Genomic DNA, 26,786 nt, shown 5'->3' on the forward strand with positions numbered 1-26,786 from the left:
TGCCTCAAGCAAGTTTTTTACCTCTTCTGCAACTACCTTGGTATGGTGTAGCGCCGATCTCCTCGATCTCTGAATGACCGACTTTGCCTCGGGAAAAATATTGAGGTGATGGCAAATAAAACTCGGATCGATGCCGGGCATGTCGTAAGGCGACCATGCGAAGACTTCAATATTTACCATAAAAAATTCCACCATCTCGGTCCTTTCATGGACGGTAAGGCTTGATCCGAGCAAGAAGAACTTGTTCGGGCTCTCCGTGTCAATCCGCACTTCCACCAACTCTTCTACGGCTTTGTCCTCAGCCTTGGTGCCCACGTCGTCAAGGACTCCCCGGTCTTCCGGTCCTTCAATCATTTGAACGAAGCCTTTGGCAGCTCGGCTCCCGTTCACTGCCACGAAGCATTGCTTCGACATGACCTGATCGTCCCAAACTTCCTCAATTGCCTCCATAGCCGAGGGAAATCTCATCACCTGATGGTGGGTCGACGCTACGGCTTGCATAGCGTGAAGCCATCCCCTTCCAAGGATCAGGTTATATGTAGACGGCACTTGCAATACCCAGAACTCCACTTGCTTGACCACGGATCTCGCTTTGACTGGCAGAATAATTTTTCCCAAAGGCCACTCCGGTTGCGAGTTGAAACCAACCAGTGGCGAAGTTGCCGAAGCCAAGTCTATATCTCGGAGTTTGAGTTGTTTGAACGCGTCGTAATACATGATCTTGACCGAGCTTCCCTGGTCGATCAAGATGCGCTTGACTTCGAACTCCTTGACGCGGAGTGTGACCACTAAGGCATCGTTGTGCTGCGTCTGAATACGCTCCAAGTCCCTTGTAGAGAAACTGACCACGTCTTTCTCTTCAGTCTTCCCCCTCTTGATCGCGGGCTGGACCGACAAAACTTCCATCATGTGTTCTGCCTTCTTGATCATACCTCGGGGCTCGCATACACGTGCCGGCTCCACTATGCCGTAGATGACATTAACAACTCCTTGTGGGGGCGCCTCCAGGTCATCCGATCCACGCAGGTCAACCGGGGCTTGATGTGCGGCCTTCACACCCCCATCAATGTAAAGGTCCAAGTGTCCGGCTACGACTAACTCCACCAAGTGTTGCTTCAGAGGCAAATAGTCCCCTATCCAGTGTCCGCGCTCCCGGTGGAATGTACAGCGATACCGCGAATTGAAACCTTTTTGCACATCGCCTAACTTAGCAGGAAACTGGACGTAATCCTCGTCACAGATTTCACTAAGTATGCGATGGATTGGAATCTTAAAGACCGTGGTGATGCCCGTCCGAGCTTTCAACCTTCTGTTTGCGTCAGCTACGTCGTCGCAGGGGTATTCATCTCGGTCATTCTGCCGACCCCTACCCCGGTTTCGACGATTTGAACCTCGGTCAGATTCCTCGGCGCGATCATTTGAACGGTTGGTCTCCTGTCCGACCGCGTGCACCTTGCCAGCCGACCTCTTGTCTGTTGCTACCGGAGTTGCCTTCGCGGTAGATGCTGCTGCATCATCTTTTACTCGGATGTGCTCGTTGATGCGCTGCATTAGTTGGCCTATGGATGTCGGCTGGTGCATGGTAAGCGAGTCCTACAGTCTATGTCCGACCGGGAGACCACGCTTATGTTGTGTGATTGCCAGGTTGACCGGGCAATCCAAGATCTCATTGAAGGTTTCCCAATATCTGGAGTTGTATGCCTTGAGTGTGTCGCTCGGCTCCATCTTGACACTAAGAAGGTGGTCAACTTCCTTTGGCGTTCTGGTGTTGGTTTTGAAACGCGTCACAAAGGCTTCCGCCAACTGCTGCCACCTTTCGATGCTCCCCTCCGGCAACCTCTCAAACCATTTCAAGCCCAACTCGCCCAAGCTTGACAGGAAGATAAGGCACATAAGAGCATCATTCCGCTTATGTCCGGCCATGACCTGTTGGAAGTGGCTTACATGCATGTATGGATCGGTCTTTCCGTCGTAGAGCGTGAACTTTGGCTGGTGGAAGCCTGCGGGAAGCGGCTTTGTTTCTATCCCCAGGGAGAAGGGTGTGGCACTCAGCCTCGCCAGATCTGTGTCTAGAAAGAGGGGCACAGCTGGGCGGGGTGGTGGTATTACGACTTCTTCACTGGCATGACCCCCGTAAGATAGCTACTGGAGCGCGGGCACCCGCTGAGTCTCTTGCCGGCGAGCCCGCTCCTTCAAGATTGCCCGCAAGTCCTCTGAGCAAGCGGAATAGGAATACCTCGACGTCGTCGCCGGACGTGAGGGCTGATATGTACTGTCTTGCGCGCTAGATCTCTTTTCCGGCGCGTCGGATTCTCCAACCCTGTAGCTTCTGGTGATAGAAAGAGACGAAGTGTACCACTGGCCCTGATTGCCTGAATGGCGGGGTTGGGTGCGCTCACTGTGGTCTCCCACTCCAGCTACACCTTTCCCTTTGACATGCCGCTTAAGACCCTCCATCTTCGCCGCCATTCTCCGAATGACGGCGTCTTGGTCCCTTAGCTTGTGTTCCAGACGTCTGGCGTGCGATTCTCTCCGCCGCCGGTGACCGTCTGGACTCCGAGAATAACCAAAGCTTCTTCCGCGCGTCTCTTGAATGTCCTCTTGGAGAAGTCTCCAGGTCCACCATCGGAGGAATGGCGGGGTGTCCTCTCTGTCTGGCTGACTCCGGGATAACTCCGTCGATGGCGGACAACGGAATCTCGTTGTTGTTCGTTATGGACGGCAATCAGATGAGCTGGGAAGACAAGGTTTTGTCTATCAAGTTCCCACAGACGGCGCCAATTGTACGGGGAGCAAATATTCCGGCGAGCCCGTACTCCTTTCTTCCAAGCTCTCTGTCTATCCGATCGACTTGCGAACACAACGGCGGTGAGCTACCCGGCGGTGTGTGGCCGGAAAACCCCTTCGACGATCAAGTTAGCACACACTCAGGGATAGATAGAGAGAGGAGAGAGTTGAATGTCTAAGTGTATCTCACCAAATAATCCTCTGTGCAGCATGGGGGGCGCAGACACGCTTATATACCTTCTGCGCCCCAAATCTACTCTCATTAGTCTTTCGACACGTGGTGCTGCTATCCCATCTGTCAGCACAAATCCAGCAATCACCACCTAACCAAACAGTTAGGATATCTTGGCGGAGCCCGGCAGACCGGCGGAATCACCTCAGCCTCACACGGCTGTGCTGCGCCGCATGCCCGAATGCTCACTAGTCGAGCTCCATACCGACCGAGCCAAGCTCGAAATAGGTCACGTGGGTAAAACAAAGGCCTTCCTGCCGAGCTAAAGGCGCGAGCCTTCCTGCTGAGCAATGCAAGTAGCACGGTTTCCACCTCTACAAGTTCAAATAGCTCAGTCATGGGTTTTAGCCGAGCAGCCCCATCTCCGTGCAAGCCCAAAGCTATCCTGGCCCAAACGCGCTCGGCCTTCAGCAGCCCGGCCCTTACCATGGCCCATTTCCAACTCATAAAATCTCCCTCTCACTAACAAAACTATCCTAATTTTTTTTATTAAACTTTCATCTAAATTTTTAATTTTTTATTTCTCTTATCCCATATTTCTTATTTTATCAAATTGATATTTAAAAAAAAAAAATTTCTAGTACATGTCTTTTTAATTTTTTATCAAATTCAAATTTAAAGATGAATTTTGAATACTTTCGATCAAAAAAAAGAATGGAAAAATGTTCTAATCGAGATAACGGTAACATCACTTTGGTCCGATAATACTCACTTTAGGGTTGGTTTAGGAAGTGGATTGGCTTTTTGACTTTTTGACTTTTTTGGTTATTTTAGCATGGGCTAAAAAGCTTAGGGAAGAATTTTTTGGCCTTTTGGCTTTTTTGGTTTTTTTTGTGAAAGAAAAGTGTAATGATTATGGATTTGATGTGATATTTTGTTTTTTGTGGCTAAAATAGCCAAAAAAAGCCTACTTTAGCTCTTCCCAAACAGTTCTAATTGCTAATCACTCGCATTTCATGAATAAATGCTGAAAATGCCGTACAAATGGACTCGAACCCTATACATATCCGACCCAATAAAATTATATAATAAATAAAAATAAAAATAAAAACGAACACATTACATTTCTCGTTTTGATCAATAAACTAATTATTTCACAATCTAGGGTTGTTTAAGGTGTCCTAAATAAGTGTATTTTTCATCTTTTTGAACTAAAAAATTGAGGAAAAAAATATAGATGTTGGGGTTAACTTTTTGACTTTTTACGAAAAATTGTATAAATAAGTGCATAGGAGAAGTTAGTGATTAGCCGTACAGGTTGGACAGTGCAGTCGGCTGGTTAGGAGATGGGAAAATATTGCCTCTTTTTTTAGCTTTAATTGGACGGTATTGTTCGGCCCGTGGGGGCTCACCACGAGTCCCGTTCTGCTAATCGGAACCGTTCAATGTGTAAAACTCATCTAGTGCTATACGCCTATAAAAAACCACGTTGATCGAATATCGATAGCTATCTGATCATGTTAATTTTTTTTTGTCAACTGTTAACTATAATACCATTCATTTTTTATATAAAATTGATTTGATTATGTAGTTAGCGATATCCGATAGACATAAATTTTTTACAAGCATATAATATTAAACGATTTCTACACAGACCTGTGATAGACCCCCACAGACCTAACATTACCATCCAACTTAATGAATATATATATGCCTTTTCTTTGACGTCAATACCTAAAATGACGTGAAATTAATTTATATTTTAATAATATGTATATTAATTTTTTATATTTTTTTTTATAAATAGTGATAATTTTTTAACTTTTTTATAACTTTTTGACTTTACTAAAAGATCCCAAACCAGGCCTTAGTCCTTAAATTTTGAAGTTTAGGTTTTCTGCACCCGAACATATATTCCTCTTTACTCTAGGAGCACATTTAAATCCTCAAAAATCAGTTTAGAATTAGATCAACCAAATTTCCCCACAACCATCAATAATTAAAAAAAATAGTCAAGAAAATAAATCTGAGAAATCATAACCAAGACCAGAGGTGAAAAATATTATTCTTCTGCACTCAGATTTCAACTTGTACATCCAAATTGCAAGCTGCTACAAGCCGGTACACGGACAAGCTAACCTCACCAGATTCTTCCAAGCATACTAAAATTACAAAAAACAAAGAACTCCCCCCTTCTTTGCATTTTGTTACCCACCCAAATTGAAGTTGGCTTGGTTCTTTTACCTTTGTCCCCCACAAGCACACCTTCTACAATAGTTTAGTAACCGTATCCTGATACAGACAACAAGGCGGCAATTATTTAAATCAAACTCATTTCAAAGAGAAGCTAAGACACAAATTGAAGGTAAAAACAATGTATGTCCAACTTGTTTTAAGTCAACAGCTACTACCTGAATTGTCCATAGGGTTCCCGGCAGCAGCCATTGGCTCAGGCTCTTTGATCTCAACAACCACACAATCTGACATCAAGAAAGTTTTAGCAACCGAAGCTGCATGCTCCAAGCAACATCTGACCACCTGAATCAGTCAGCACAAAACAACAGAATTTTTCTTTTAGTTCACCTGGCCTGCTAACTTCACAAAAAGCATGAGCTAGAGTAGTTTGAAAAAGTAATTACCAAAATAGTGGTCCAAAAATAATATATCTAACCCTATCCGACAACAACAGGTACAGACTATGGATGAACCAACTCAACCAACCTGAATGTCAAGCTATATATATGTAGAAGCCACTGCACTCCTCATAATACGAAGATGTGAATGAAATGGTTATATGATAAGACTGATCCACTAATTGAATCATGTCTGGAGCATGTGCCAGTGCTTTAATATAACAACATAATTCAAAAACCTAGGGACCACCTAAGATTGCGAATACAACTTGATTCCAAATTTCCACTGAACTACTTAAGTTAGTGCAATATAAACATACTTAAATGCACAAAACATATTTTCTGCTAAAGACAAATACGTCCACCAGTTTGCTGGCAATGATCCAAACATGCTATGCCTGGAAGAAAAACCCCAACAAACACCGAGTTCCAGTCTTTGGAGGAAGCAAATACCAATCTATTCTTAGAGGTATTCCATATTCCAACCATTTGGCAAACACTAAGTTGCCTTCAGACCTCCAAGTTTATCAACCAATTCCATGTCCTGCCTTAAGATACTAACTATATGCAACCAAAAAAATTATTGTTTGCCATATTTCACCTTGGTTGGATCAATTATTCCAGCAGCCATCAAATCCTCATAGTTTCCAGTTGCAGCATTGTATCCAAATTTTGGGTTGTCACTGGAGAGCACCTGAAGAAAAAAATCACATAAAATGACTAATTGAACATAAGACTTGACATCTTAATGACATAATGATATAATTAAATACCTTCTCACTGACAACACTTCCATTCACGCCAGCATTCTTGGCAATTAACTTCAGGGGGTAACTCAAAGCTCTCTTAACTATATCTGCTCCAACCTGCAAAATGCTTAGCAACATGATAACCAAAGTTATTATCAATCCTTCTTGCTCAATACAAAATGCTCCAATGATTCCCAGCAGCAGTGGATACCTATCCTTCTCCCACTCTACAGCATCAAATGATGGCCATGATAGTATCCTAGGACGCCAAATGATGGCCATGACAGAATTGAGTAATCCTAGCTAACGGGGTGAGTGCAAAGAGGAGACATAGGCAGACCAAGGGTTGGGCCATGCTACTACCACCACGTGGGAGTGACTGACCAAAGGCACACTAGTTAAGAATTGCTCCCAATTGCTCCTCAACATATCTTATAGGAATGAAACATGAAGGCCATGGTCAAACAAGAGCTTGTTTGGGTGACCCAAAGGGCACCAAGACATGACAATACCGAGCAGCTCTATGACTTGGGCTCTTCATACTTCGACTCATTCACTTTGTGCTTTGGCTCGCAACTAGGGCACCAAACATGCTAGTGGACCAAGCAGCCACACTTGGTGGTCTATATATCCCAACTTAGGTTGGCATATAACCCCCAATTAGGCCACTTGGGAACATTATGGTGCCTCGTAAGGACTGCCACGGTGAGATGGCGACACCAAGGTAGCAGTGACATGGCGTCCATACCACAGGTCTCGCTACATAGCAAAGGCATCCCAAACTTAATTATAAGACTATATTTGATCAGTAGATATATCCAAAGCAAATTACAACATAAAATCACCTTTTCCTCATCATTATCAAGGCTCTCCTTAATGCTATCAACTTTTGAAGCAAGCCTCAACAGAGTGCATCCACCACCAACAACAATACCTTCTTCAACAGCAGCCTGAAAATCAATACCAATGTCTATGTTAGAAGCTGTTGTCGTTTTACCTACAAAACTGAGAAACTACATATATGAATTGAAATCTATGGCCTCGTGAAGGAACTTGCCTTTGTTGCATTAAGAGCATCTTCTACTCTCAATTTCTTCTCTTTGAGCTCTGTCTCAGTTTGTGCTCCAACCTTCAAAATTTAATAGGAAATCAGTACACATCACAAAACAAAAATTTATTTCATAAACCACCAAACTGAACTGATCAAGATCAAATGATGAAAACTGAAAGGTTACCTGAATGACAGCAACACCTCCAGACAGTTTTGCTATTCTTTCATTAAGTTTTTCCTTTTCATAATCTTGCTCTGCAACCTGCTTAAAGCAACCACACAGAGTCAGCAGCATTGACAAATATGCATGCATACAGACATACACACATGGAGAGAGAATCCAACCTCTATGAGGTTTCTAATCTGGGAAACTCGTTTATTTACTGCTTCCTGAGTGCTCCCATCGCCAACAATTGTCGTCGCGTCCTTGGTGAGCACAACCTTAGCAGCATGACCCAGGACTTCTTTATCTGCTTTGTCTAAGGTAAGCCCAACCTCCTCTCTGATAACAGTCCCTGTATATCAAGAAGAAAAAAACCACTTTAACATGAAGAAGAAACAAGCAGACAACCCCAAGAACACTCCTATTTACAGTTATGAAGAAAAGAAACTTCAGAGGATGCAGTGGAAGTAGAGGAAAATGGAGATTGAGCAAATATTCAAGTTATATATGATAGAAAAAAGAATGAACTCTGACCTCCAGTCAGAATCGCAATGTCATCAAGGTACTGGCTCTTTCTTTCTCCAAATCCAGGAGCTTTTAGAGCAGCAATCTTCAGTGCTCCTCTAAGCTTGTTTACAACAAGAGTTGCCAACGCTTCTTGCTCAATATCTTCTGCAACTATTACAATTGGGTATCCACCTCTGATAGCATCTTCCAGGACGTTAATAAGATCCCTTGCATTTGTTATTTTCTTGTCAACCAGTAGCAACTACATGAACATCAAAAGAATAATTAAACCAAAAAAACAAAAGAACATAATATATTAGATGGAAATGCCTTTCTTTACAACTTCAAGATATATACCCAACATCCCTACCTTGCAGTTCTCAAATTCAACTGCCATTTTCTCACTATCTGTGACAAAGTAAGGTGAAATATATCCGCGATCGAATTGCATCCCTTCGACAACATAAAGACTGTTCTCGGCACTTTTACCCTCTTCAAGGGTCACCACACCCTTCCGACCCACTTTACTCATGGCTTCAGCTATCATATTTCCTACTTCATAGTTGTTTCCAGCACTAACTGCAGCAACATCTGCTAGTTCACTGTCTTCTACCTACAATTTCATATTGCACTACATAAGTATGAGACTACTAGGAGAAATTGGGTCCAGATTTTAAACTTTTTAAATAAGCCTATACCAAAAAATTATGAATATTCACAGCAGCATTTATAATTTCAATCTCAAGCCTTAATTATTAAACCCATTTGTGAAAGCACTTTTCATTACCTCTTTAGACATCAACTTAAGCTCTCCAACCAAAGCTTTTGCTGTCTTCTCAATACCTCTGGTAATCAGAACAGGGTTCGCACCAGCTGCTACCACCTGAAAAAGTAATACCACTTCTTAATAAGTTTGATAATGCCAGAATCACTCGTCAGCGTCCTCTTTGGAATTCAAAGAAAGATATACAGCATGAAATTTCCATGCAGACCTTGACACCCTCAGCAATAAGACCTTGTGCAAGAACAACAGATGTTGTCGTCCCATCTCCAGCCAAGTCATTGGTCTTGGCAGCCGCTTGTCTGACCAATTTAGCACCAATATTCTCTACTGGATCTTCCAACTCAACCTAGAAAAAAAATGAAGTATTTACTGTCCATTAGGGCCTCCAATATCAAATATTTACAGGAAATTATTATTAAACTCAGTTATAGAAAATCAGACACTCAGTTATAGAAAATCAGACAAAATTCAGATTGAACAAATTATTTGAGCCATTAAATAATTGCAAAATTCAATGAGGACAATGAAGTACATAAACCATGGCCATGAAGGTTTCCGCTGTTTATTGGCTTCATAAAGTATAAAAAACCTATCCTCTGAACTCTCAAACAATTCAAGGCTTCCAAAATACTTGTTTCCAAAATGAGTATAGTGAGATCAAGGGAATACTTCAAGCCATGGGTTATTCATAACAATAGAAATCTAATTACTACCATTAATTGCAACAAAGTATACCTCTTTGGCCACAGTCACCCCATCATTAACAATTTTTGGGGAGCCATATTTACTCTCTAGAACAACATTCCTGCCCTTGGGACCAAGAGTAACCCCAACAAGATCCGCAAGCTTGTTCACACCACTCTGACACCAAAACAAGACAAGCATTGTTAAAGAAAGCATGCGCATTATTAAACTTCATTATAATATGAAACCTCAACTCATGAAGAGACTCACTTGCAGCTTCTTAATAGCTGACCCATCCTTGTTGAAATACAGATCCTTCGCCATGGCATTTATTCTGGGTGAAGGTGTTCTACGTAGAGCAACATTTTGTCTCCTACTAAACGAGCTCGAAGATATGGAACTGAAAGATGATAACTTGTCCAAAGAAGTAGTAAGTTTCTTATCTGTCACACGAGCACTTGGCGCAGCCAAGGAGCCAACTGAAGACATGCCAGCCAAAGTTGATGCCATTTATTCTTTAAAATCTGATTGAAAAATTCAACATTAATCTTTCCCCAGTGTTACTTATCAAAACAAAACAAACAAAAAAAAAAAACATTTAAAAATCCTTCTGTAGAGAAAGCAATCAACTTCTATTTCAAATGATGAATCATTATCCAGAACAAATAATAAATATCAATTACACTACAAATACAAAAAATTCTCTTTAGCAGTGTAGTAAAAAAATTCCAGAATGAAGCTCCTACCCTACTCAACAATAGCAATCTATCTACATCTTAAATTATTGCCAATCTCACAAAAAAAGGTTGCCAAAATATTAGTTTCAGCAATTAAACAGATAAATAGTATTGAAATAGCTGTCTTCACTACACAGTTACATAAAAAGCCATATCTATCTATATATTTATAGAATTCAAAGAAGTGAAATCAAATTCTTTCACAACAAAAAGTATCACTCTAAAGCACACAATTGACTCTATCTATTTCCATTTCTTTACTTCTAGTTCTAGAGAGAGATTTTTCTTAGCAAACAAACAAAAAAACAAAATATCACATTATAGGAACGCGAATTGAAGAACAGAGAGCTTTACCTAAAAGAATAGGAGGGTACGCGAATCGCAGAAACAGTGACGGGCGGCAGCTGCTAACATGAACTGAGAATGAAAGGCTAGGGGTTGAGCGAGATTAGGTTTATAGAAGGGAGATGAATTGACGGTCCCTTTTGCTCTTGAAGCTTCCAGTTCATCTTAGCCGTTGGATTGGATCATATTGACGTTTTGTTTGTCGCACCCGGAGCACTCTAGAACTTTTGTTTTGTTTTCTTATTTTTATTTTTATTTTTAAATTGCGTAGAACAATTACAAATAAAATATGAGAATTTTTTTTTAAAGTCCCTAATAATTATAATTTAGAATATAAAAGATATTAAAAAAAGAATGATGTTTCAGGTCCATCAACTAATAAAGTGCGCTTTTTATTTACTTCTTAGATCAAAATACCTTTCACAATCAACGAGAAACTTGAACTACATTCCGACAATTGATCAAGTCCACACTTCACATTCAACCATCTTTACGAGCAAGAGAAGAGCAGAATTTGGGTTTTCGAATCATCTTTACTATCGACATTAGGGTTTCATCATTTTCTAAGAAATTTTTTTCCATTTCTTCCTCACAAATTTCTCTGACTCGTTTTCACTATTTATCATCATCACAGTGTATCTTCATCTTAGGACATATCTGTCATGACCCAAACCCGCTCCTAAAAGTTTGGTCCATGACCAGCTTGTACTTAGGCCTCAAAACAAAATTTCAAAATAATATTTATTTAAATACGGGGCCTTAAGCGAAAGCAGACAAATTACAAAACGTCCGTTGAGTGGTGCTTATATGTCAGGATTTTAAACATACACAATTTATACATATCTACATAACACTTGTCCACGTTAGAAGTATATACAAGGAATTAGCAACCAAAAGTTTACATATTACTCAAGGGTTTAACAAAAGCCACCAAAACTAGACCAAACATGTGACATCAAAAGAAATAGATAAAAAGCTTCAATTGCGGAGGCTGAACACAATAAACCCACCCAAAAAAGCTCCTGAAGTTGACCTAGGGCTGTCCTCCAAGTTGATCACCTACATAAACATACATAAAAACGAAGTGAGCAGGGCTCAGTGATTAATAATAATGTAAAGAGGTTCGAGAGGATAGGCATATGTCTTGGAGAATATTTATCTAACGTTTACATGGTCCTTTCGTCATATTCCAAACGGCCTAAGGCCCAATGTAATAAAAAACGGCCTCGGGCCCAACATGATACAAAACGGCCTCGAGCCCAACGTATCAACAGCTGTTCTGGGTTTTATAGGGTAGATGAAACATCAACATGTCTCCATCTCCCTTGCCTTAGAGCCACTATTCATAACAAATCATATCATGGTAGCGTAAGCAGAACATCGACATGTCTCCACCTCCCTCGACCTTAAGGCCATCATATATAACGAAAACATAACGACCTTAGGTCCATTTCATATGCCATTGCTCATATTTGTATCATTACTCAATCATTTCCATTTATCTAAATTTATTTAACGTATGCCACTTACAAACAAAAATGTATAAATCGTAGCACCATTTATCCCAAATATGCTATTCGCAATCATAATGCATAAACTATAGTATATTTTATCTCGAACGTACTAAGTACAATCAAGGTACATAATTCATAAATAGAAATACAAAAATAAATATATATATCATTACACTATTATTACTCACAGTGGTTTAGACAAGTAGCAGTCTCTTTCTGCAAGTGACCTACACATAACACACACACACAAACGGATAAATAATGTATTCTTTCCTTAGTTTATCTTTTTAATCTTTTGTTCGATTCGTTTACTTCTTATTCACTTCCAAATATTTTAGAGGGATCAGATAAACACATTAACAGTTTAAGAGGGTCAAAAAGAGATAACAAAAGTGGACAGAATTGCTCCCAATTACCGCATGTACAGAAGACCACCACCGCATGTGCAGAAAGGTGTGCTGCACGTGCGGCCCGCACGTGCCTTTATTTCAGAATGCCGGAGTTGTTTCCCCTGTTTCCTGTACATGCGGCTGTGCCTCCCCCGCGTGCGGCCATGGGTTCTATTTGAGCAATCCGAAAATCCAACAAATTCAAGCTTCCTAAACTCAATTCCAAGGGTCAATTCAAGCAAATTTCATTTCAAAACCTACTATATGATCATAGTAAACATAAATCTCAAGCTCAATTAGATCATAACTCATTTATTTCATCTTTTCATAGTTTATACCACATATCTTCATATATATATATATATATATACATGAGCTTTAAGCATGCAAAGATGCAAGACTAAAATCAACAATAAGGCAATTGTGATAGAAAAATTTGTGGACCATAAACTAAAAATCATTAAGGATTCAATTCTATACATGAAAACTATATGAATTTCTACTATACAAAATAAGTAAATACATACCTTGATTTATGATAGTATGAAATCCTTTTGAAAGAAAGAAAAACCTTGAATGGAAGACCTTGATCTTTAAGTTCTTTACTTGTCTAAGATCTTCAAACCACTTCTCTCTCTCTAGGCAATGGGAGCCTTCTTGTGGTGACAACTTGAGTTTTGTGATGGAGAGTGTGGTTTGGGACCTTACACTATTCATACTAATATACTTCCCATCAAAGAATCCATTCATTCAATGAGCTTCATTAAATAGATTAATGTATCTTATGCATTCATGATACATAATGCATCTTCTATATTAATGAATTCATTAGAGAGATTAATGTATCTTATATATTCACAGTAGATACATAATGCATCTCTAAGATTCATTCATAATGAATCTATCACATTCAATGCATTGACATTATCTTCATTAGTCTTCTATACATTATGTATATATAGGTGCATTCATCAATAATTAGTCACCATCTAATTGATGTACATGTATCTTACTTAATGAGATGAATCTAGTATAATCATGCATAAGCCACATTAAGCCATATTTAGGAAAAATTCTTACAATCTCCCAGTTGGCTTGCATGATTATATTACATCACTAGATTATCATAATATGGCCAACGTTCTCCCACTAGAAGATTGCACTATCACCATTAGATTCAGTTCAATGAAATTATTAGCACCAAATCATTGTAGTCAGTGATTTACACATTGATCAAGACTGTACAATGGTTGTGGTGTTAATATTTTTCATCAACATGAATAAGTGAATCTTAAATCATAGAGATGACATTAGCAACATAATGGTGATTAATGCTAATTCATCTATAACGGTCCCGTTGTTTACATCTTCTTCTAAATTGTGCACAAGTATGAAGAATGAAAACAGCGAACATAATCATTACTAACAGAAGATGATTATAACATAACATTTATCACGAACATAATACACTCATTTCAAGTCTAAACATGATAAACTTTCTATTAAGCCCATACGCGCAACATGTTCTTGAAAGAGCTTAGGTGTGAGACCTTTAGTTAAAGGATCTACTAACATGAGTGTAGTACCAATATGAGAGATGGAAACAGTCTAATTCAGAACCCTTTCTTTAACAACTAGATACTTGATATTAATGTGCTTTGATCCTCCTGAAGTTTATTATTATTGGAGAACCACACAGCAGCATCATTAGCACAGTAAATCTGTAAGGGTTTCAAAATTAAATAGACAAGTTGTAATCCAGATATGAAATTCTTTAGCCATACTGCATGACATGTGGCTTCATAATATGCTATCAACTCTGCCTCCATAGTGGAAGAGGCTATCAGAGACTGCTTATGACTCTTCCATGAAATGGGTCCATTAGCAAGCATAAAAATGTACCCAGAAAGTGGACTTTCGAGTGTCTTTACATCTAGCATAATCAGTATCTGAATAACCAACCACTTCAAGGCTGTCTGTTCTTTGATAAGTGAGCATGTAATCCTTAGTGCCTTGTAAATATCGCAACACTTTCTTAACTGCTTTCCAATGATCAAGTCCGGGATCGCTTTGGTATCGACCAAGCATACCAACTACAAATGCTATGTCAGGACATGTACAAACTTGAGCATACATAATGCTCCCAATTGCAGAGGCATAAGGAATTTCTTTCATTTGTTCCGTTTCTAAATTATTTTTGGGACACTAAAATTCACTAAATTTATCACCCTTAACTATAGGGGCAACACTACTTGAACAGTTCTGCATGTTGAACCTTTTAAGAACCTTTTCGATATAGGCTCTTTGGGACAATCCTAAAATACCACGAGACCTATCTCGGTGAATTTCTATCCCAATGACAAAAGAGACTTCACCAAAATCTTTCATTTCAAAATTTCTCATAAGGAATTTCTTTGTCTCATATATCATTCCCAAATTATTACTAACAAGCAATATATCATCAACATACAAAACTATAATGCAGATATTGCTCCCACTGATTTTAAGGTAGACAGATTAATCAACCACATTATCCTTAAAATTAAATTTGGTGAGAACTTCATGAAATTTAAGATACCATTGTCGAGATGCCTGCTTTAAACCATATATGGATTCTTAAGCCCACAAACCATATTTTCCTTGCTGTCATCCTGAAAACCTTCAGGTTGGTCCATGTAGCCCACTCCATGCAAGTCATCATTCAAAAAAGTTGTTTTAATTTCCATTTGATGTAACTCTAAATCATAATGAGCTACTAAGGCCATGACTATTCTCAAGGAATCTTTATTAGAAATAGGAGAATAAGTTTCCTTATAGTCTATCCTTTCTTTTTTAGTGTATCCTTTAGCAACTAATCTGGCCTTGTATCTTTCGACATTGCTTTTAGGATCACGCTTGGTTTTAAAAACCCATTTGCATCCAACAGTTTTGGCTCTCTTAGGCAATTCTACAAGATCCCAGACATTGTTGTCTTTCATGGATTTCAACTCATCTTTCATGGTATTTAACCATTGAGTTGCATTTCCATTTTTCATGGCTTGGACATAAGAAACAAGATCGTTCTCCAAGCCTATATCACACTTATTTAGGTAAACCCCATAGTCATCTGATATGGCTGGTTTATTTTCTCTTTGTGATCTGCGTAAAGGTTGTTTTGCAACTGGGACAACTCTTTTTCCAATGTGAGAAATCTCTTGTGTACCAATAGGTTCAGGTACTACATTTTCTTGGATAATCGTGGAAGGCGTAAAATCACGATTTTCCTCCAAAGAAATATTTTTGAGATTCATACTCCCACTAACGTTTTCATCCTCTAAGAACAAAACATTTCTAGTTTCAACAATTCTTGTGCTATAAGTGGGACAATAGAATCTAAAACCCTTTAATCTCTCAGGATATCTAATGAAATAACAACTTATAGTTCTAGGGTCTAATTTCTTTATTTGTGGGTTGAAAATTTTTGTTTCAGCAGGACAACCCCATACATGTAAATAATTCAAATTAGGTTTCCTACCAACCCACAACTCATAAGGAGTTACAGGCACAACCTTACTAGGAACCCTATTAAGAACATGTACAGTAGTTTTTAAAGCTTCACCCCACAAGTAATCTGGCAAAGAAGAGTTACTCATCATGCTTCTCATCATGTCCAAAAGAGTACGGTTTCGTCGCTCAGCTACACCATTTTGCTCAGATGTACCAGGCATTGTGTAGTTAGCAACAATACCATTCTCAGGCAAAAATAAAACAAAAGCACTTGGATTTTGACCCGACTCAGTGAATCTACCATAATATTCACCACCTCTATCAGATCTTACACTTTTAATCCGTCTGCCAAGTTGATTTTCAACTTCAGCTTTATAGAGTTTGAACATATCCAGTGCTTCTAATTTTTTATGAATAAGGTATACACATAAGTATACCTAGAAAAGTCATCAATAAAAATAATAAAATATTTATGTCCAGAAATAGTTGGCATAGTAAAGGGACTACATATATCAGCATGAATTGTGTCTAATAATTCAGTAGTCCTAGTAGCACCCTTTTTCTTTGTCTTTGTGTATTTTCCTTTAATGCAATTCACACAAGTACTAAAATCAGAAAAATCAAGTGAACTTAAAATTTTGTCTTTAATAAGACGTTCCATCCTTTCTCTTGATATGTGGCCTAAGCGCTTATGCCACAAAATGGATGAATTTTCATTCACTCACTTTCTCTTTTTATTTATCTAGTCGTTTACATTAAAGGATAAAAGAGATTGTGCATAAGTGGAATCTAAATTCAATGAATAAAGATTGCCATATAAAGTACCAGAACCAATCATATGAGAATTGTGGAATAATGAGACTCTATTATTTCCAAACTTAAATTCATAACCACAGGAACCAAGTTGTGAAACAGAAATTAGGTTTCTAGTAAAAACAGGAACATAAACTGTGTTTACTAAATCTAAAATGAAACCAGAGTCTAAAATTAGACGAAGGGTGCCAATAGCATCAGCGTCCACTTCTATTCCATTCCCAATCGTAATGGTTCGTTCTCCTTTATTTAGTTTCCGACTTGTAAGGTATCCCTGCATGGAATTTGTTATGTGAATACTTGCACTAGTGTCAATCCACCAAGAATTTGGTGGAACATCTACCAAAAGGGATTCATAAGACACAAAGCATTGAGTGTTACCTTTCTTGTCTAACCAACTTTTAAAACATGGATAGTTTTTTTTCTTATGTGACCTTTCTTTCGACAGAAATGGCATCGAATCTTATTTTCTTCATTAGCCTTGTGAGTTTCATCATTTGCATTTTTCTTCTTCTTACTTGTGCCTTTCTTGAAAATCTTTTTGGTTGGACCCAAGGTGGTAAAGTGAGCCATATCAGGCTTTTCAGCTTTAAGCCTCTCTTCTTCTTGAACACACATGGCAATTAACTCACTCATCTTCCAGTTATCTTTCTGCGTATTATAATTGATCTTAAAATGACCAAATTGTGCAGGAAGAGAGTCATAATGAAATGAACAAGAAAACTTTCAGAAATTTCCATATCCATTCCCTTTAATTGAGAGGCCATGTCGTTTATCTTTAAGATATGTTCATGAACACCACTCAAACCATCATATTTCATTGTCATCATTTTAATCATAAGAGTACTAACAAGGGATTTGGAAGCTCTAATGAATTGTTCTTCAATAGATTTCATATAGCTCACTGCACTTTTAGAAACAGGGATTGCTCCTTGAATTGTAGGCGTAATTGAGCCTTTCATAATCACTAGACTTAAGCGATTAAAGCGTTCCCATTTTTCCTATAAAGCCATGTGTTCCTTAGAACTTGTATCATTAGGCTTTGTAGAAGCTGGCTCTCTTAATGCATAGTCTAAATCCATAATTCCCAAAACAATTCCAATTTGTTCCTTCTATTTCTTAAAATTAGTTCCACTCAAAGCTTCAATACCAGACAAGTAACTATTAATTGCAGTAGGATTCAACGCTGCAAATACATAATATCCATTACATAATATAATCAAGAAAACTATTTTTCACATGTCATAAAAATAACACCACAAGTTAAATATATCTAACTATAAAACATAATTAGTTAGATACAAAATCAAGTTATCCTTCCGTTAGGAAGAATAATAATATATTTTAACAATTCATAAAAGTAAATGAGATGACTAATAAAAATAAACAACATAAAATAAAATAAAATAAACATTAAGACCGTAATGAATTTATCACCGTTGGGTAGAAAAACTCAATGTCTCTTATTTTATTTTATTAACTAAAGCACGTAAAAAGTTTATCACCGTTGGGCAAAAAAACTTATTGCTATATTTATTATACTAATCATCTTAGTTGTTCAAACATACATAGTGTTGAATCTCCGTTGGGTTGATCAATAATGTTTCAACTCATAAGGTGTGTAACAAAACATTATAAGTGCATAAAACATTATCTTAATTACCACTTGTTCAACAATTTTCAATTTTATTTTAATATCAATAGAATAAAAGATTGGCCAAAAATAAAAATAAAATTGGACAAGTGTAAATCAAGGTTTTGCACTTCTTACACAAAACATCATCATAAAATGAAATTCATACTTATACGTTTCATGCATCAAAATTGAAAACCATAGCTCTGATACCAATTGATAGAAAACTTTTCGGAACATAAACTAAAAACCATTAAGGATTCAATTCTATACATGAAAACTATATGAATTTCTACTATACAAAATACGTGAATACATATCTTGATCCATGATAGTATGAAATCCTCTTGTAAGCAAGAGAAACCTTGAATGGAAGACCTTAATCTTTAAGTTCTTTACTTGTCTAAGATCTTCAAACCACTTCTCTCTCTCTAGGCGATAGAAGCCTTCTTATGGTGACAACTTGAGTTTTGTGATGGAGAGTGTGATTTGGGACTGTAACAACCCCGAACTCCGATTAACGCTAATCTATGATTAATTATGCCTAACAGTAATTAAGAAGGGATTCTGAATTAATTTGTATGAGTGTGTGTTGCATTATCTGTGTTTGTATCTGTTTAGCATAGAAAGATATGTTCATATTTTAGCTTTGGTTTGCAAATTGAGGGCCTTATCAGCATCCAATTTAGAAATTGACTTGACTTATGTGTTAATTGAGAATTTTAGAATTTTATGGTAAGTCTAATTGAAATCTGATTTGGAACGATTAAATTAGATTAAATTTATGTCATTTGATTAGTTTTGTTTACCTATCACTTAGTGAGCCTTTTTGATCCCACTAACTCATTTGCCTTGCATTCAACCCACACACTCTTGAGCTCACACACACACAAACGTGAGAAAGGGAGAGTAGAGGGAAATTGAGCTCAAACAAAGATTTGGCTAGGAAATTGAAGACAATTTGAGGCCTTGGGTTAGAATCACACTTGAATTCAACCTTAGGTGAGAACTATACTCTTAAACATTGTATTTATGATAATAAGTATGTGAATTCAAGAGAGTTAGGCGTGCAAGTAAGCTAAGATTGAAGAATTAAAGCTCAATATATACATGCATATGTAATTCATGGCATTTGAGGTTGTTTTTCCAAAGGATTCTTGCATGCATGTCATGATCCTAGCTTTGTTTTGGAAATCCTTCATGTTCTATATCATTTTGTCATAATTGATCATGTTCTGAGAAGCTTTGGTTCAAAGAATTGCATGCAAGACATGTTCATGTATTATTCTTGAGTCTCAAGTTGAAATTTTGCACAAATGGCAAGCCTTTGAGCTATGATTCTTGAATTGATCCTTGGAACATGTTGTTTTATGAGTCTCTATAAGTTTTCTAAAGTTTTGGCCCAGAAAAATTGAGTTTGATGTCTTGGAGGTTGAATTTGAACCTGTGGATCAAATCTGGAAATTCTAAAAATTTGATTCACGCTCGAGCGGGAGACTTCACGCTTGAGTGAGCACTCTGAGTGCGTGCACTTCCGCTTAAGCGACGTGAGTCACGCTCGAGCGTGAAATGCATGTACCCAAAAGTTCATGTGTTTTACAGTCCGCTCGAGTGAAGGAAGTAATGCTCGAGCGAGGGTCTATGTCTCACACTCGAGCGGGGATCGAGCGTCCGTCGAGCGTGAAAACATACATCCAGTACTTTTGTCAAGTTTGTAGTCTGCTCAAGCGAGTAAATCCACGCTCGAGCGAACCTTCACTTTCTGCATGTCCGCTCGAGCGTAGAAAGCCACGCTCGAGCGTGGATCCCATTTTCAGCAAAAATTTGAGAAATGTTTTCAAGTGCATTGTGGCATCCTCTTTCCATCTTAGGCATTCCTAGGCCATATTTAAGACACTATAATGAGGTTAAAGACTAGAAACACACCCAGAAAAAATATAGCAAGTTACGCATAATTTGAGCGTGTGATTCAAGTGTGTATTTGTATGCAGGTTCATGTAGGTCGCGTGCCTCGAACCATTTGATTAATCTGCTCTGTTTTCTGCACCCAAAACCAACTGTGAGTAATAACTCTGTAAAGTTATGTTCAAACAATTATTTTTTGATTGATATGATACGATCTGTTTTCTGAAATGCTATTTACGAATTATAAATGAATGTCCATTTTTTTGATATGTATTTATATTTGTGACACCCATAGTTCACGTAGCCCTCGCCCGGGGGTAACAATACCGTGGCCAATCTGTACGTGGCCCTCGCCCAGGGGTAACAATACTGTGGCTTATATTCGTATGGCCCTTGCTCGGGGGTAACAATACCGATGCCTATATTTTCGTGGCCCTTGTCTGGGGGTAACAATACCATGGCTACTTGCGCAAGATATAGACCTTTGTGGTCGTCGGTACTGACTATACATGTGGATCGTAGGACGAAGTTGATATGACGGCTAATGGGTGTACCATGTATGATCCTATGGAAAGTCTGAATATGAATATGAGTGTGTACCCGAATTCAACTCTGATTTATAATTGAAATATGTTTATGACTCTGTTTCCGACATGAATACGTTGTGATATAAACTCTGAAATCTAACTCTGTGCTGGACATCATTCATTAAAACTCTTTACCTAGTTATTATTCATTGGGCTCTAGCTCACTGTATTATTTATATGTATGTAGGTGAGCAAGCACGTGACCAGGCCTGAGGTGCCGCCTGGTGAGTTTTGGTGTCAACTAGCTATCACGCCTCAAGTGGAGGTTCCCTTTTGAGAGCTACCCGGGTTCATTGTCTATGGGACTTTTGTATTTTTGAAATGTTTATGTCAGGCCTGAACACGTAGTAATCTTGTATATGTGGCTTGGATGATGTAAGACTACTGTATTTAAATGCCTTATATGTATGTATGCAAACATGTATATGAAAAGTTTCAAATATTTTGTCCCATATATGTCTGCACAACTCTATGGACTATGTAACTTTGTATATTTGCTTCCGCAGCCCCTGTTATATATATTATTCTGTTCAGAGGCCTTCGGTAATCCAAGGATTACTGGCCGGTTACGATGCTAAACCCTTAGGGGCGGGTTTGGGTTGTGACAAGGACCTTACACTATTTATACTAGTATTCTTCCCATCAAAGAATCCATTCATTCAATGAACTTCATTAAATAGATTAATGTATCTTATACATTCATGATACATAATGCATCTTCTATATTAATGAATTCATTAGATAGATTAATGTATCTTACATATTCATAATAGATACATAATGCATCTCTAAGATTCATTCATAATGAATCTATCGCATTCAATGCATTGACATTATCTTCATTAGTCTTCTATACATTATGTATATATAGGTGCATTCATTAATGATTAGTCACCATCTAATTGATGTACATGTATCTTACTTAATGAGATGAATTTAGTATAATCATGTACAAGCCACATTAAGCCATATTAGGAAAAATTCTTACAAATTGCTGATAATCTATGTTAATATAACTCAAAACATGAGAATCAACTCTTTAGTTAATTGAACCCAAAGATCACATGCTCAATTTCATGGAATATATCCAACCAAGACCATAATTCATAAACCCAAACTTCAATGAGTGTAAAGCTTCATCTTAAGACTTGATTCTAACCAATTTAAGGAAGATTAAGAGAAGTTTAACGGATTTTCACTTACTTTGAACTATATTCTTGATTCCCCCTTACAATTTCTCAAGTCTTCAAGCTTTGATTTGTGCTCTCTTCTTCTTCTCTCTTTTCTCTTCTCTTCTCTTCTCTTCTTTCTCTCTCTTGGGTGACTCTCCAAATTTTTCCACTCCCCCCAAATGAGAAAAGATGAACTCAAAGGGCTTTTAGTACATATATATGTATATGGCTAAACATGCTTGTGAAACACGCCATAGCGAATCAGACTGAATCAATTTTCAATTAAACCTCTTAAAAGAGTTCTAAAACTCCCATTAGCACACTCATGTACTCAATTTCAGTTTTTGTACTTATTAAGGTCGTTAATTTCAGTTTCAAAGTGTTAACTCTAGGAGTTTTAACCAAATAAGGCTAATTAATTCGTTACGAATCAAATGTTTACAAAACTTCATATAATGTCCTAAAAATCATGCTAATCATAACTGTAAAGTCAATTTCGATTTATCGCGCCTCTAAGGCTTTTAATTTTCAGTCCGAAGGTCACAATTCCAACAGGTTTTCTCATAACCGATAGATACAAATTTATAAACATGCAATTTACAAATTAAAACATAGAATTTCACATCAAGCACATTATCACATGTACAATCGCTCATATAATGAGGGAATCAGAGCATATGGAGCATTTGAAAAAGTCGGGTTATTACAATATCAGTTCATAATTAGGGTTTCATACTCACTCTGGTATATTTTTCTACAATCTAACGAGTTTTTCTCTAGAAACACAGTTAATTGCATTTTATATTAGCCTTCCATTAATTAGGATTTTAATTTCGTAATAAAAGCTACATGAATTTAAAAAATATTATCTCTCTGCGTTTTAAACTTATTTTTGAACATTGTTGTGTGATTTTGTCTATAAATTTCTCTAGTTTCAGAATTTCTCTAGCATTTGTTTGATCTATGTTTTTTCTTTGAATTTTCTCTGGCATGTTTATTCCCCATTTGTTTTTGTTTATTCCCCTATTTTCTCTGGCATGGTTAATTTCTCTGTATTTCTCTGTGTAATTTTCAAATTCAATTCATTCAAATTTCTCTGCTCCATAAATTTTGCTGGCATTTTAATTTTCTCTGGAATTTCTCTGGAATGTGTAATTTTCTCAGACATTTTCATTTTCTATGCTTGCTAAATTTATATTTCTTTTTTGAATTTTCTCTGGCTATATTTTACATCTATATGTAATTTTACTCTATTGTATGTGTCTATGTTTCTATGGCATTTATAATTTTCTCGGGCCACATCACTTTTCTCCTTTGTGTGTGTCTGTCATGTTTAATTTTTTCTAATTGTGTCTGTAAATTTCTTTGTCATTTTCATATTATAGAATAGAAATTTTCTTTGGCTTGCCATGTTTAATTTTCTCTGGAATGTGATTTTCTCTGTCATTTTCATTTTTTGTGCTTGCTAGATTTATGTTTCTTTCTTGAATTTTCTCTGGCTATATTTTACAACTATATTGTTAATCATGTTGTTTAATTTTGATAATGTCTAAAATATTATTTGAAAATTTGAATTTTTTAATATACATATTTTATATTATTTGACACAAAATATTATCTATTTAAAATATATATTGTATGATATATTTGTTATAAATATTATTTAAATGGAAATATTTTGAAAATATTTCAATTCACGATTTTAAAAAGCTCAGCTGGTCATTATTCACTTTTTGACAAAATTAATATTGATTAATTATAGTATTTTGACAAATGTGATATTAGTGAGTTGTCATCTTTTGAAAAATTTAATATACTAACATGGAATGGTTGGCATATAAAAAAATATTTGAATACAAAGTGAAACATACTCAAGTGGTGTCTGAAAGCAAATCATACTTTTTTTAAATATAAATATATAAATATATATATTATTGTAAAAAGAAAAAGATGAGCTTGACGGTGGGTTTTGCATCCTTGACATATATATATATATATATATATATATAAAATAGTAAAAGTTAGTGCAAAAGTTTGACAAAATCCTTATATATATATGATATTATATTCAAAAGTATAAATTGAACATCTTAGTGTCTTGCCTGCAAAAGTTTATCAAAGAAATGATGAACAAAGAAAAAATGTGTAAAGATTGACAAAGAAAAAGGTGTCTTTTGTCTATCAAGGAGCGTGTCCATGTAATCCATGACGTCAGCAAGGAGCGTCCTATCTCCAACGGGTATATTTTTTGATATAAATAGAAGTGTTGTGTGTGGAGAAAAATCAAGAACTTGAAGAGAAAAATTTTGTGTGCTCCAAAATTTTGAGTGTATTGTATTCTATTCTTTCACTTTCAGATCTAAGTGTAGTTTTTGTTCTTACACTTTCATATCTACTCTTTGTGAGAGAATTGTTGTAAAAGAGGGTTGAGTACCTATTATCCTTATTTATTATTTTGTGAAGGAATTTTGTAAGAATGAGGAATTTATTGTTAAGTGAAGCTCAATAGATAAAAATAAGACATGTGCAAAATCCACAAGCTTGGTGAAGCCTTGGTGATATATTGATTCCTTTTGATAGTAAAGAAATTCTCAAGGAGGTTCCTTGGGGAGTGGATGTAGGCCCAGCGTGTCGAACCACTATAAATCTCAGTATTTGATTTTCTCTTCCTATCGCTCTTACTTTTATATTGATAATTATTGTTCTGTTTTTTATTTGTTAAAATTTTAAATATTGTGTTTATTATTTTTTAATATTGTAAAATTTTTTAGTAACCCACTTCACCCCCTCTTGGGTTGCCTACCTGGGATATCATATATGTAAATTTTAGTAATTATTCAAAATTTCTCTGTCATGTTTTATGTTGCTTTGTTTATTTTCTCTGGAAATGGAAATGAACTGTGGCTGCATGTATTCCACATTACTTTCTCCCTTGTGTCTGTCTGCCATGTTTTCAATTTTCAGTGTCTCATTTTCTCTAACATTTATAATTTTCTCTAGCCACCTTAGTTTTCTTCCTTATGTCTAATTTTCTCCCTTATGTGTAATTTTCTCTGAGAATGGAAATGAACTGTGGTTGCATGTATTCCACATTACTTTTCTCTCTTGTGTCTGTTTGCCATGTTTTTAATTTTCAGTGTCTAATTTTCTCTGACATTTATAATTTTCTCCCGCTACCTTAGTTTTCTCCCTTATGTGTAATTTTCTCTAGGAATGGAAATGAACTGTGACTGTATGTATTCTACATTACTTTTCTTTCTTGTATCTGTCTGCCATGTTTTTAATTTTCAGTGTCTAATTTTCTCTGGCCACCTAAGTTTTCTCTCTTATGTGTAATTTTCTCTGGGAATGGAAATGAACTGTGGCTGCATGTATTCCACATTACTTTTCTTTCTTGTGTCTGTCTGCCATGTTTTTAATTTTCAGTGTCGAATTTTCTCTGGCCACCTTAATTTTCTCCCTTATGTATAATTTTCTCTAAGAATGGAAATGAACTGTGGCTGCATGTATGCCACATTACTTTTCTCCATTGTGTCTGTCTACCATGTTTAATTTTCAATGTCTAATTTTCTCTGACATTTATAATTTTTTCTGGCCACCTTAGTTTTCTCCCTTATGTGTAATTTTCTCTAGGAATGGAAATGAACTGTGCCTACATGTATTCCACATTACTTTTCTCTCTTATGTCTGTCTGTCATGTTTTTAATTTTCAATGTCTAATTTTCTCTGGCCATTTTAGTTTTCTCCTTTATGTATAATTTTCTCTGGGAATGGAAATGAACTGTGACTGCATGTATTCCACATTACTTTTCTCTCTTGTGTCTGTCTGCCATGTTTTTAATTTTCGGTGTCTAATTTTCTCTGGCCACCTTAGTTTTCTCCTTATGTGTAATTTTCTCTGACATGTTCAATTTTCTCTAGCATGTTCAATTTTCTCTGGGATTTAATGTTGACATCTTTGTGTTTTCATTGTCTAGAAATGGCGAAATGAAGAACCAGCAAAACACCTGAAACACCAAGAAAGAAATAGAAACTCTCTGAGTCTTCTTACGATCTTAGATCAAAAAGTAGCAAAACACCACAAACTCCTTACCAAAAAAACACACAAGTCTAAGGTGATGAAGCAACTAGCATCAAGATGAGTACCCCAACTTCAAAAGACTCAAGCTCAAGGGGAAAAAAATTTGTTAAACTCCAAAGAAAAAGAGCTCATTACAGCATTCAATACCAATCCAACCTCTCATCTGTTGTCTCATTTTTTGAAACACTTAAATTTAATTCAAACCACCTTGAAAAGCTTCAAAAGACTCCATTCTAGTATTTGATCCAAGCTCTAACCACTGGAAGGATGGATCCAAGGAAGTCTAGGAAATCTGATGATGATGTAGTTGCAATAATTCAACATTACAATGAAAAAACGAAAGCATTCATAGTTGGTAAAAAGAACTTGACCTTTACAACCAACGACAGGACCTTGATTTTTGGTTTGCAAGGTGGTAAAGGAGTCATGTCACTAAAATATTCAAAAAAACCAAACATTGCATTCCTAAGGCGGAGATTCCCAAAGGACACAAGGCTTACTGATCCTGTTCTTAAGAATGCCTTGGTCAAAACAATAAAAGGCAAGCAACCAACTGACTTCAAAAATGTTGCAATCATTGTTACCTTGTACTTG

General features: G+C 36.9%; 1 protein-coding gene and 1 pseudogene across 2 annotated transcripts; both read right to left on the reverse strand.

Moving 5' to 3' along the window:
* Positions 1–5,012: 5,012 nt before the first annotated feature.
* On the reverse strand, positions 5,013–10,822 carry LOC114261615 (ruBisCO large subunit-binding protein subunit beta, chloroplastic). Of its 2 annotated transcripts, none has more exons than XM_028201898.2 (15): positions 10,622–10,822; positions 9,801–10,054; positions 9,582–9,707; positions 9,055–9,192; positions 8,850–8,945; positions 8,433–8,675; positions 8,090–8,324; positions 7,738–7,907; positions 7,577–7,654; positions 7,399–7,470; positions 7,187–7,291; positions 6,366–6,458; positions 6,194–6,286; positions 5,371–5,497; positions 5,013–5,251 (listed from the first exon to the last, which is right to left on the reverse strand). In XM_028201898.2, the coding sequence occupies exons 2-15, from the start codon at positions 10,038–10,040 to the stop codon at positions 5,238–5,240; spliced, it is 1,830 nt and encodes a 609-aa protein (XP_028057699.1). In that variant the 5' UTR covers positions 10,041–10,054; positions 10,622–10,822; the 3' UTR covers positions 5,013–5,237. The 2 variants fall into 2 exon arrangements, with proteins under 2 accessions (XP_028057699.1, XP_082756230.1); XM_082900104.1 differs by having other exon boundaries at positions 9,801–10,093; positions 10,622–10,699.
* Positions 10,823–14,149: 3,327 nt separating this feature from the next.
* LOC145823008 (secreted RxLR effector protein 161 pseudogene) lies at positions 14,150–14,690 on the reverse strand (annotated as a pseudogene).
* Between the last annotated feature and the right edge of the window lie 12,096 nt (positions 14,691–26,786).

The sequence above is a fragment of the Camellia sinensis genome, chromosome 1 (genome assembly GCF_055761805.1).
Source record: "Camellia sinensis isolate YWXY chromosome 1, ASM5576180v1, whole genome shotgun sequence".
In the NCBI taxonomy this organism is placed as follows: Eukaryota; Viridiplantae; Streptophyta; class Magnoliopsida; order Ericales; family Theaceae; genus Camellia; species Camellia sinensis.

Coding starts and splice junctions, on each gene's coding strand:
- LOC114261615 (XM_028201898.2), bottom strand. CDS start 10,040: ATGGCATCAACTTTGGCTGGCATGTCTTCAGTTGGCTCCTTGGCTGCG. Junction 8,325..8,432: donor TTGAATTTGAGAACTGCAAG/GTAGGGATGTTG, acceptor ATGTTCATGTAG/TTGCTACTGGTTGACAAGAA. Junction 7,655..7,737: donor AGATTAGAAACCTCATAGAG/GTTGGATTCTCT, acceptor TGCTTTAAGCAG/GTTGCAGAGCAAGATTATGA.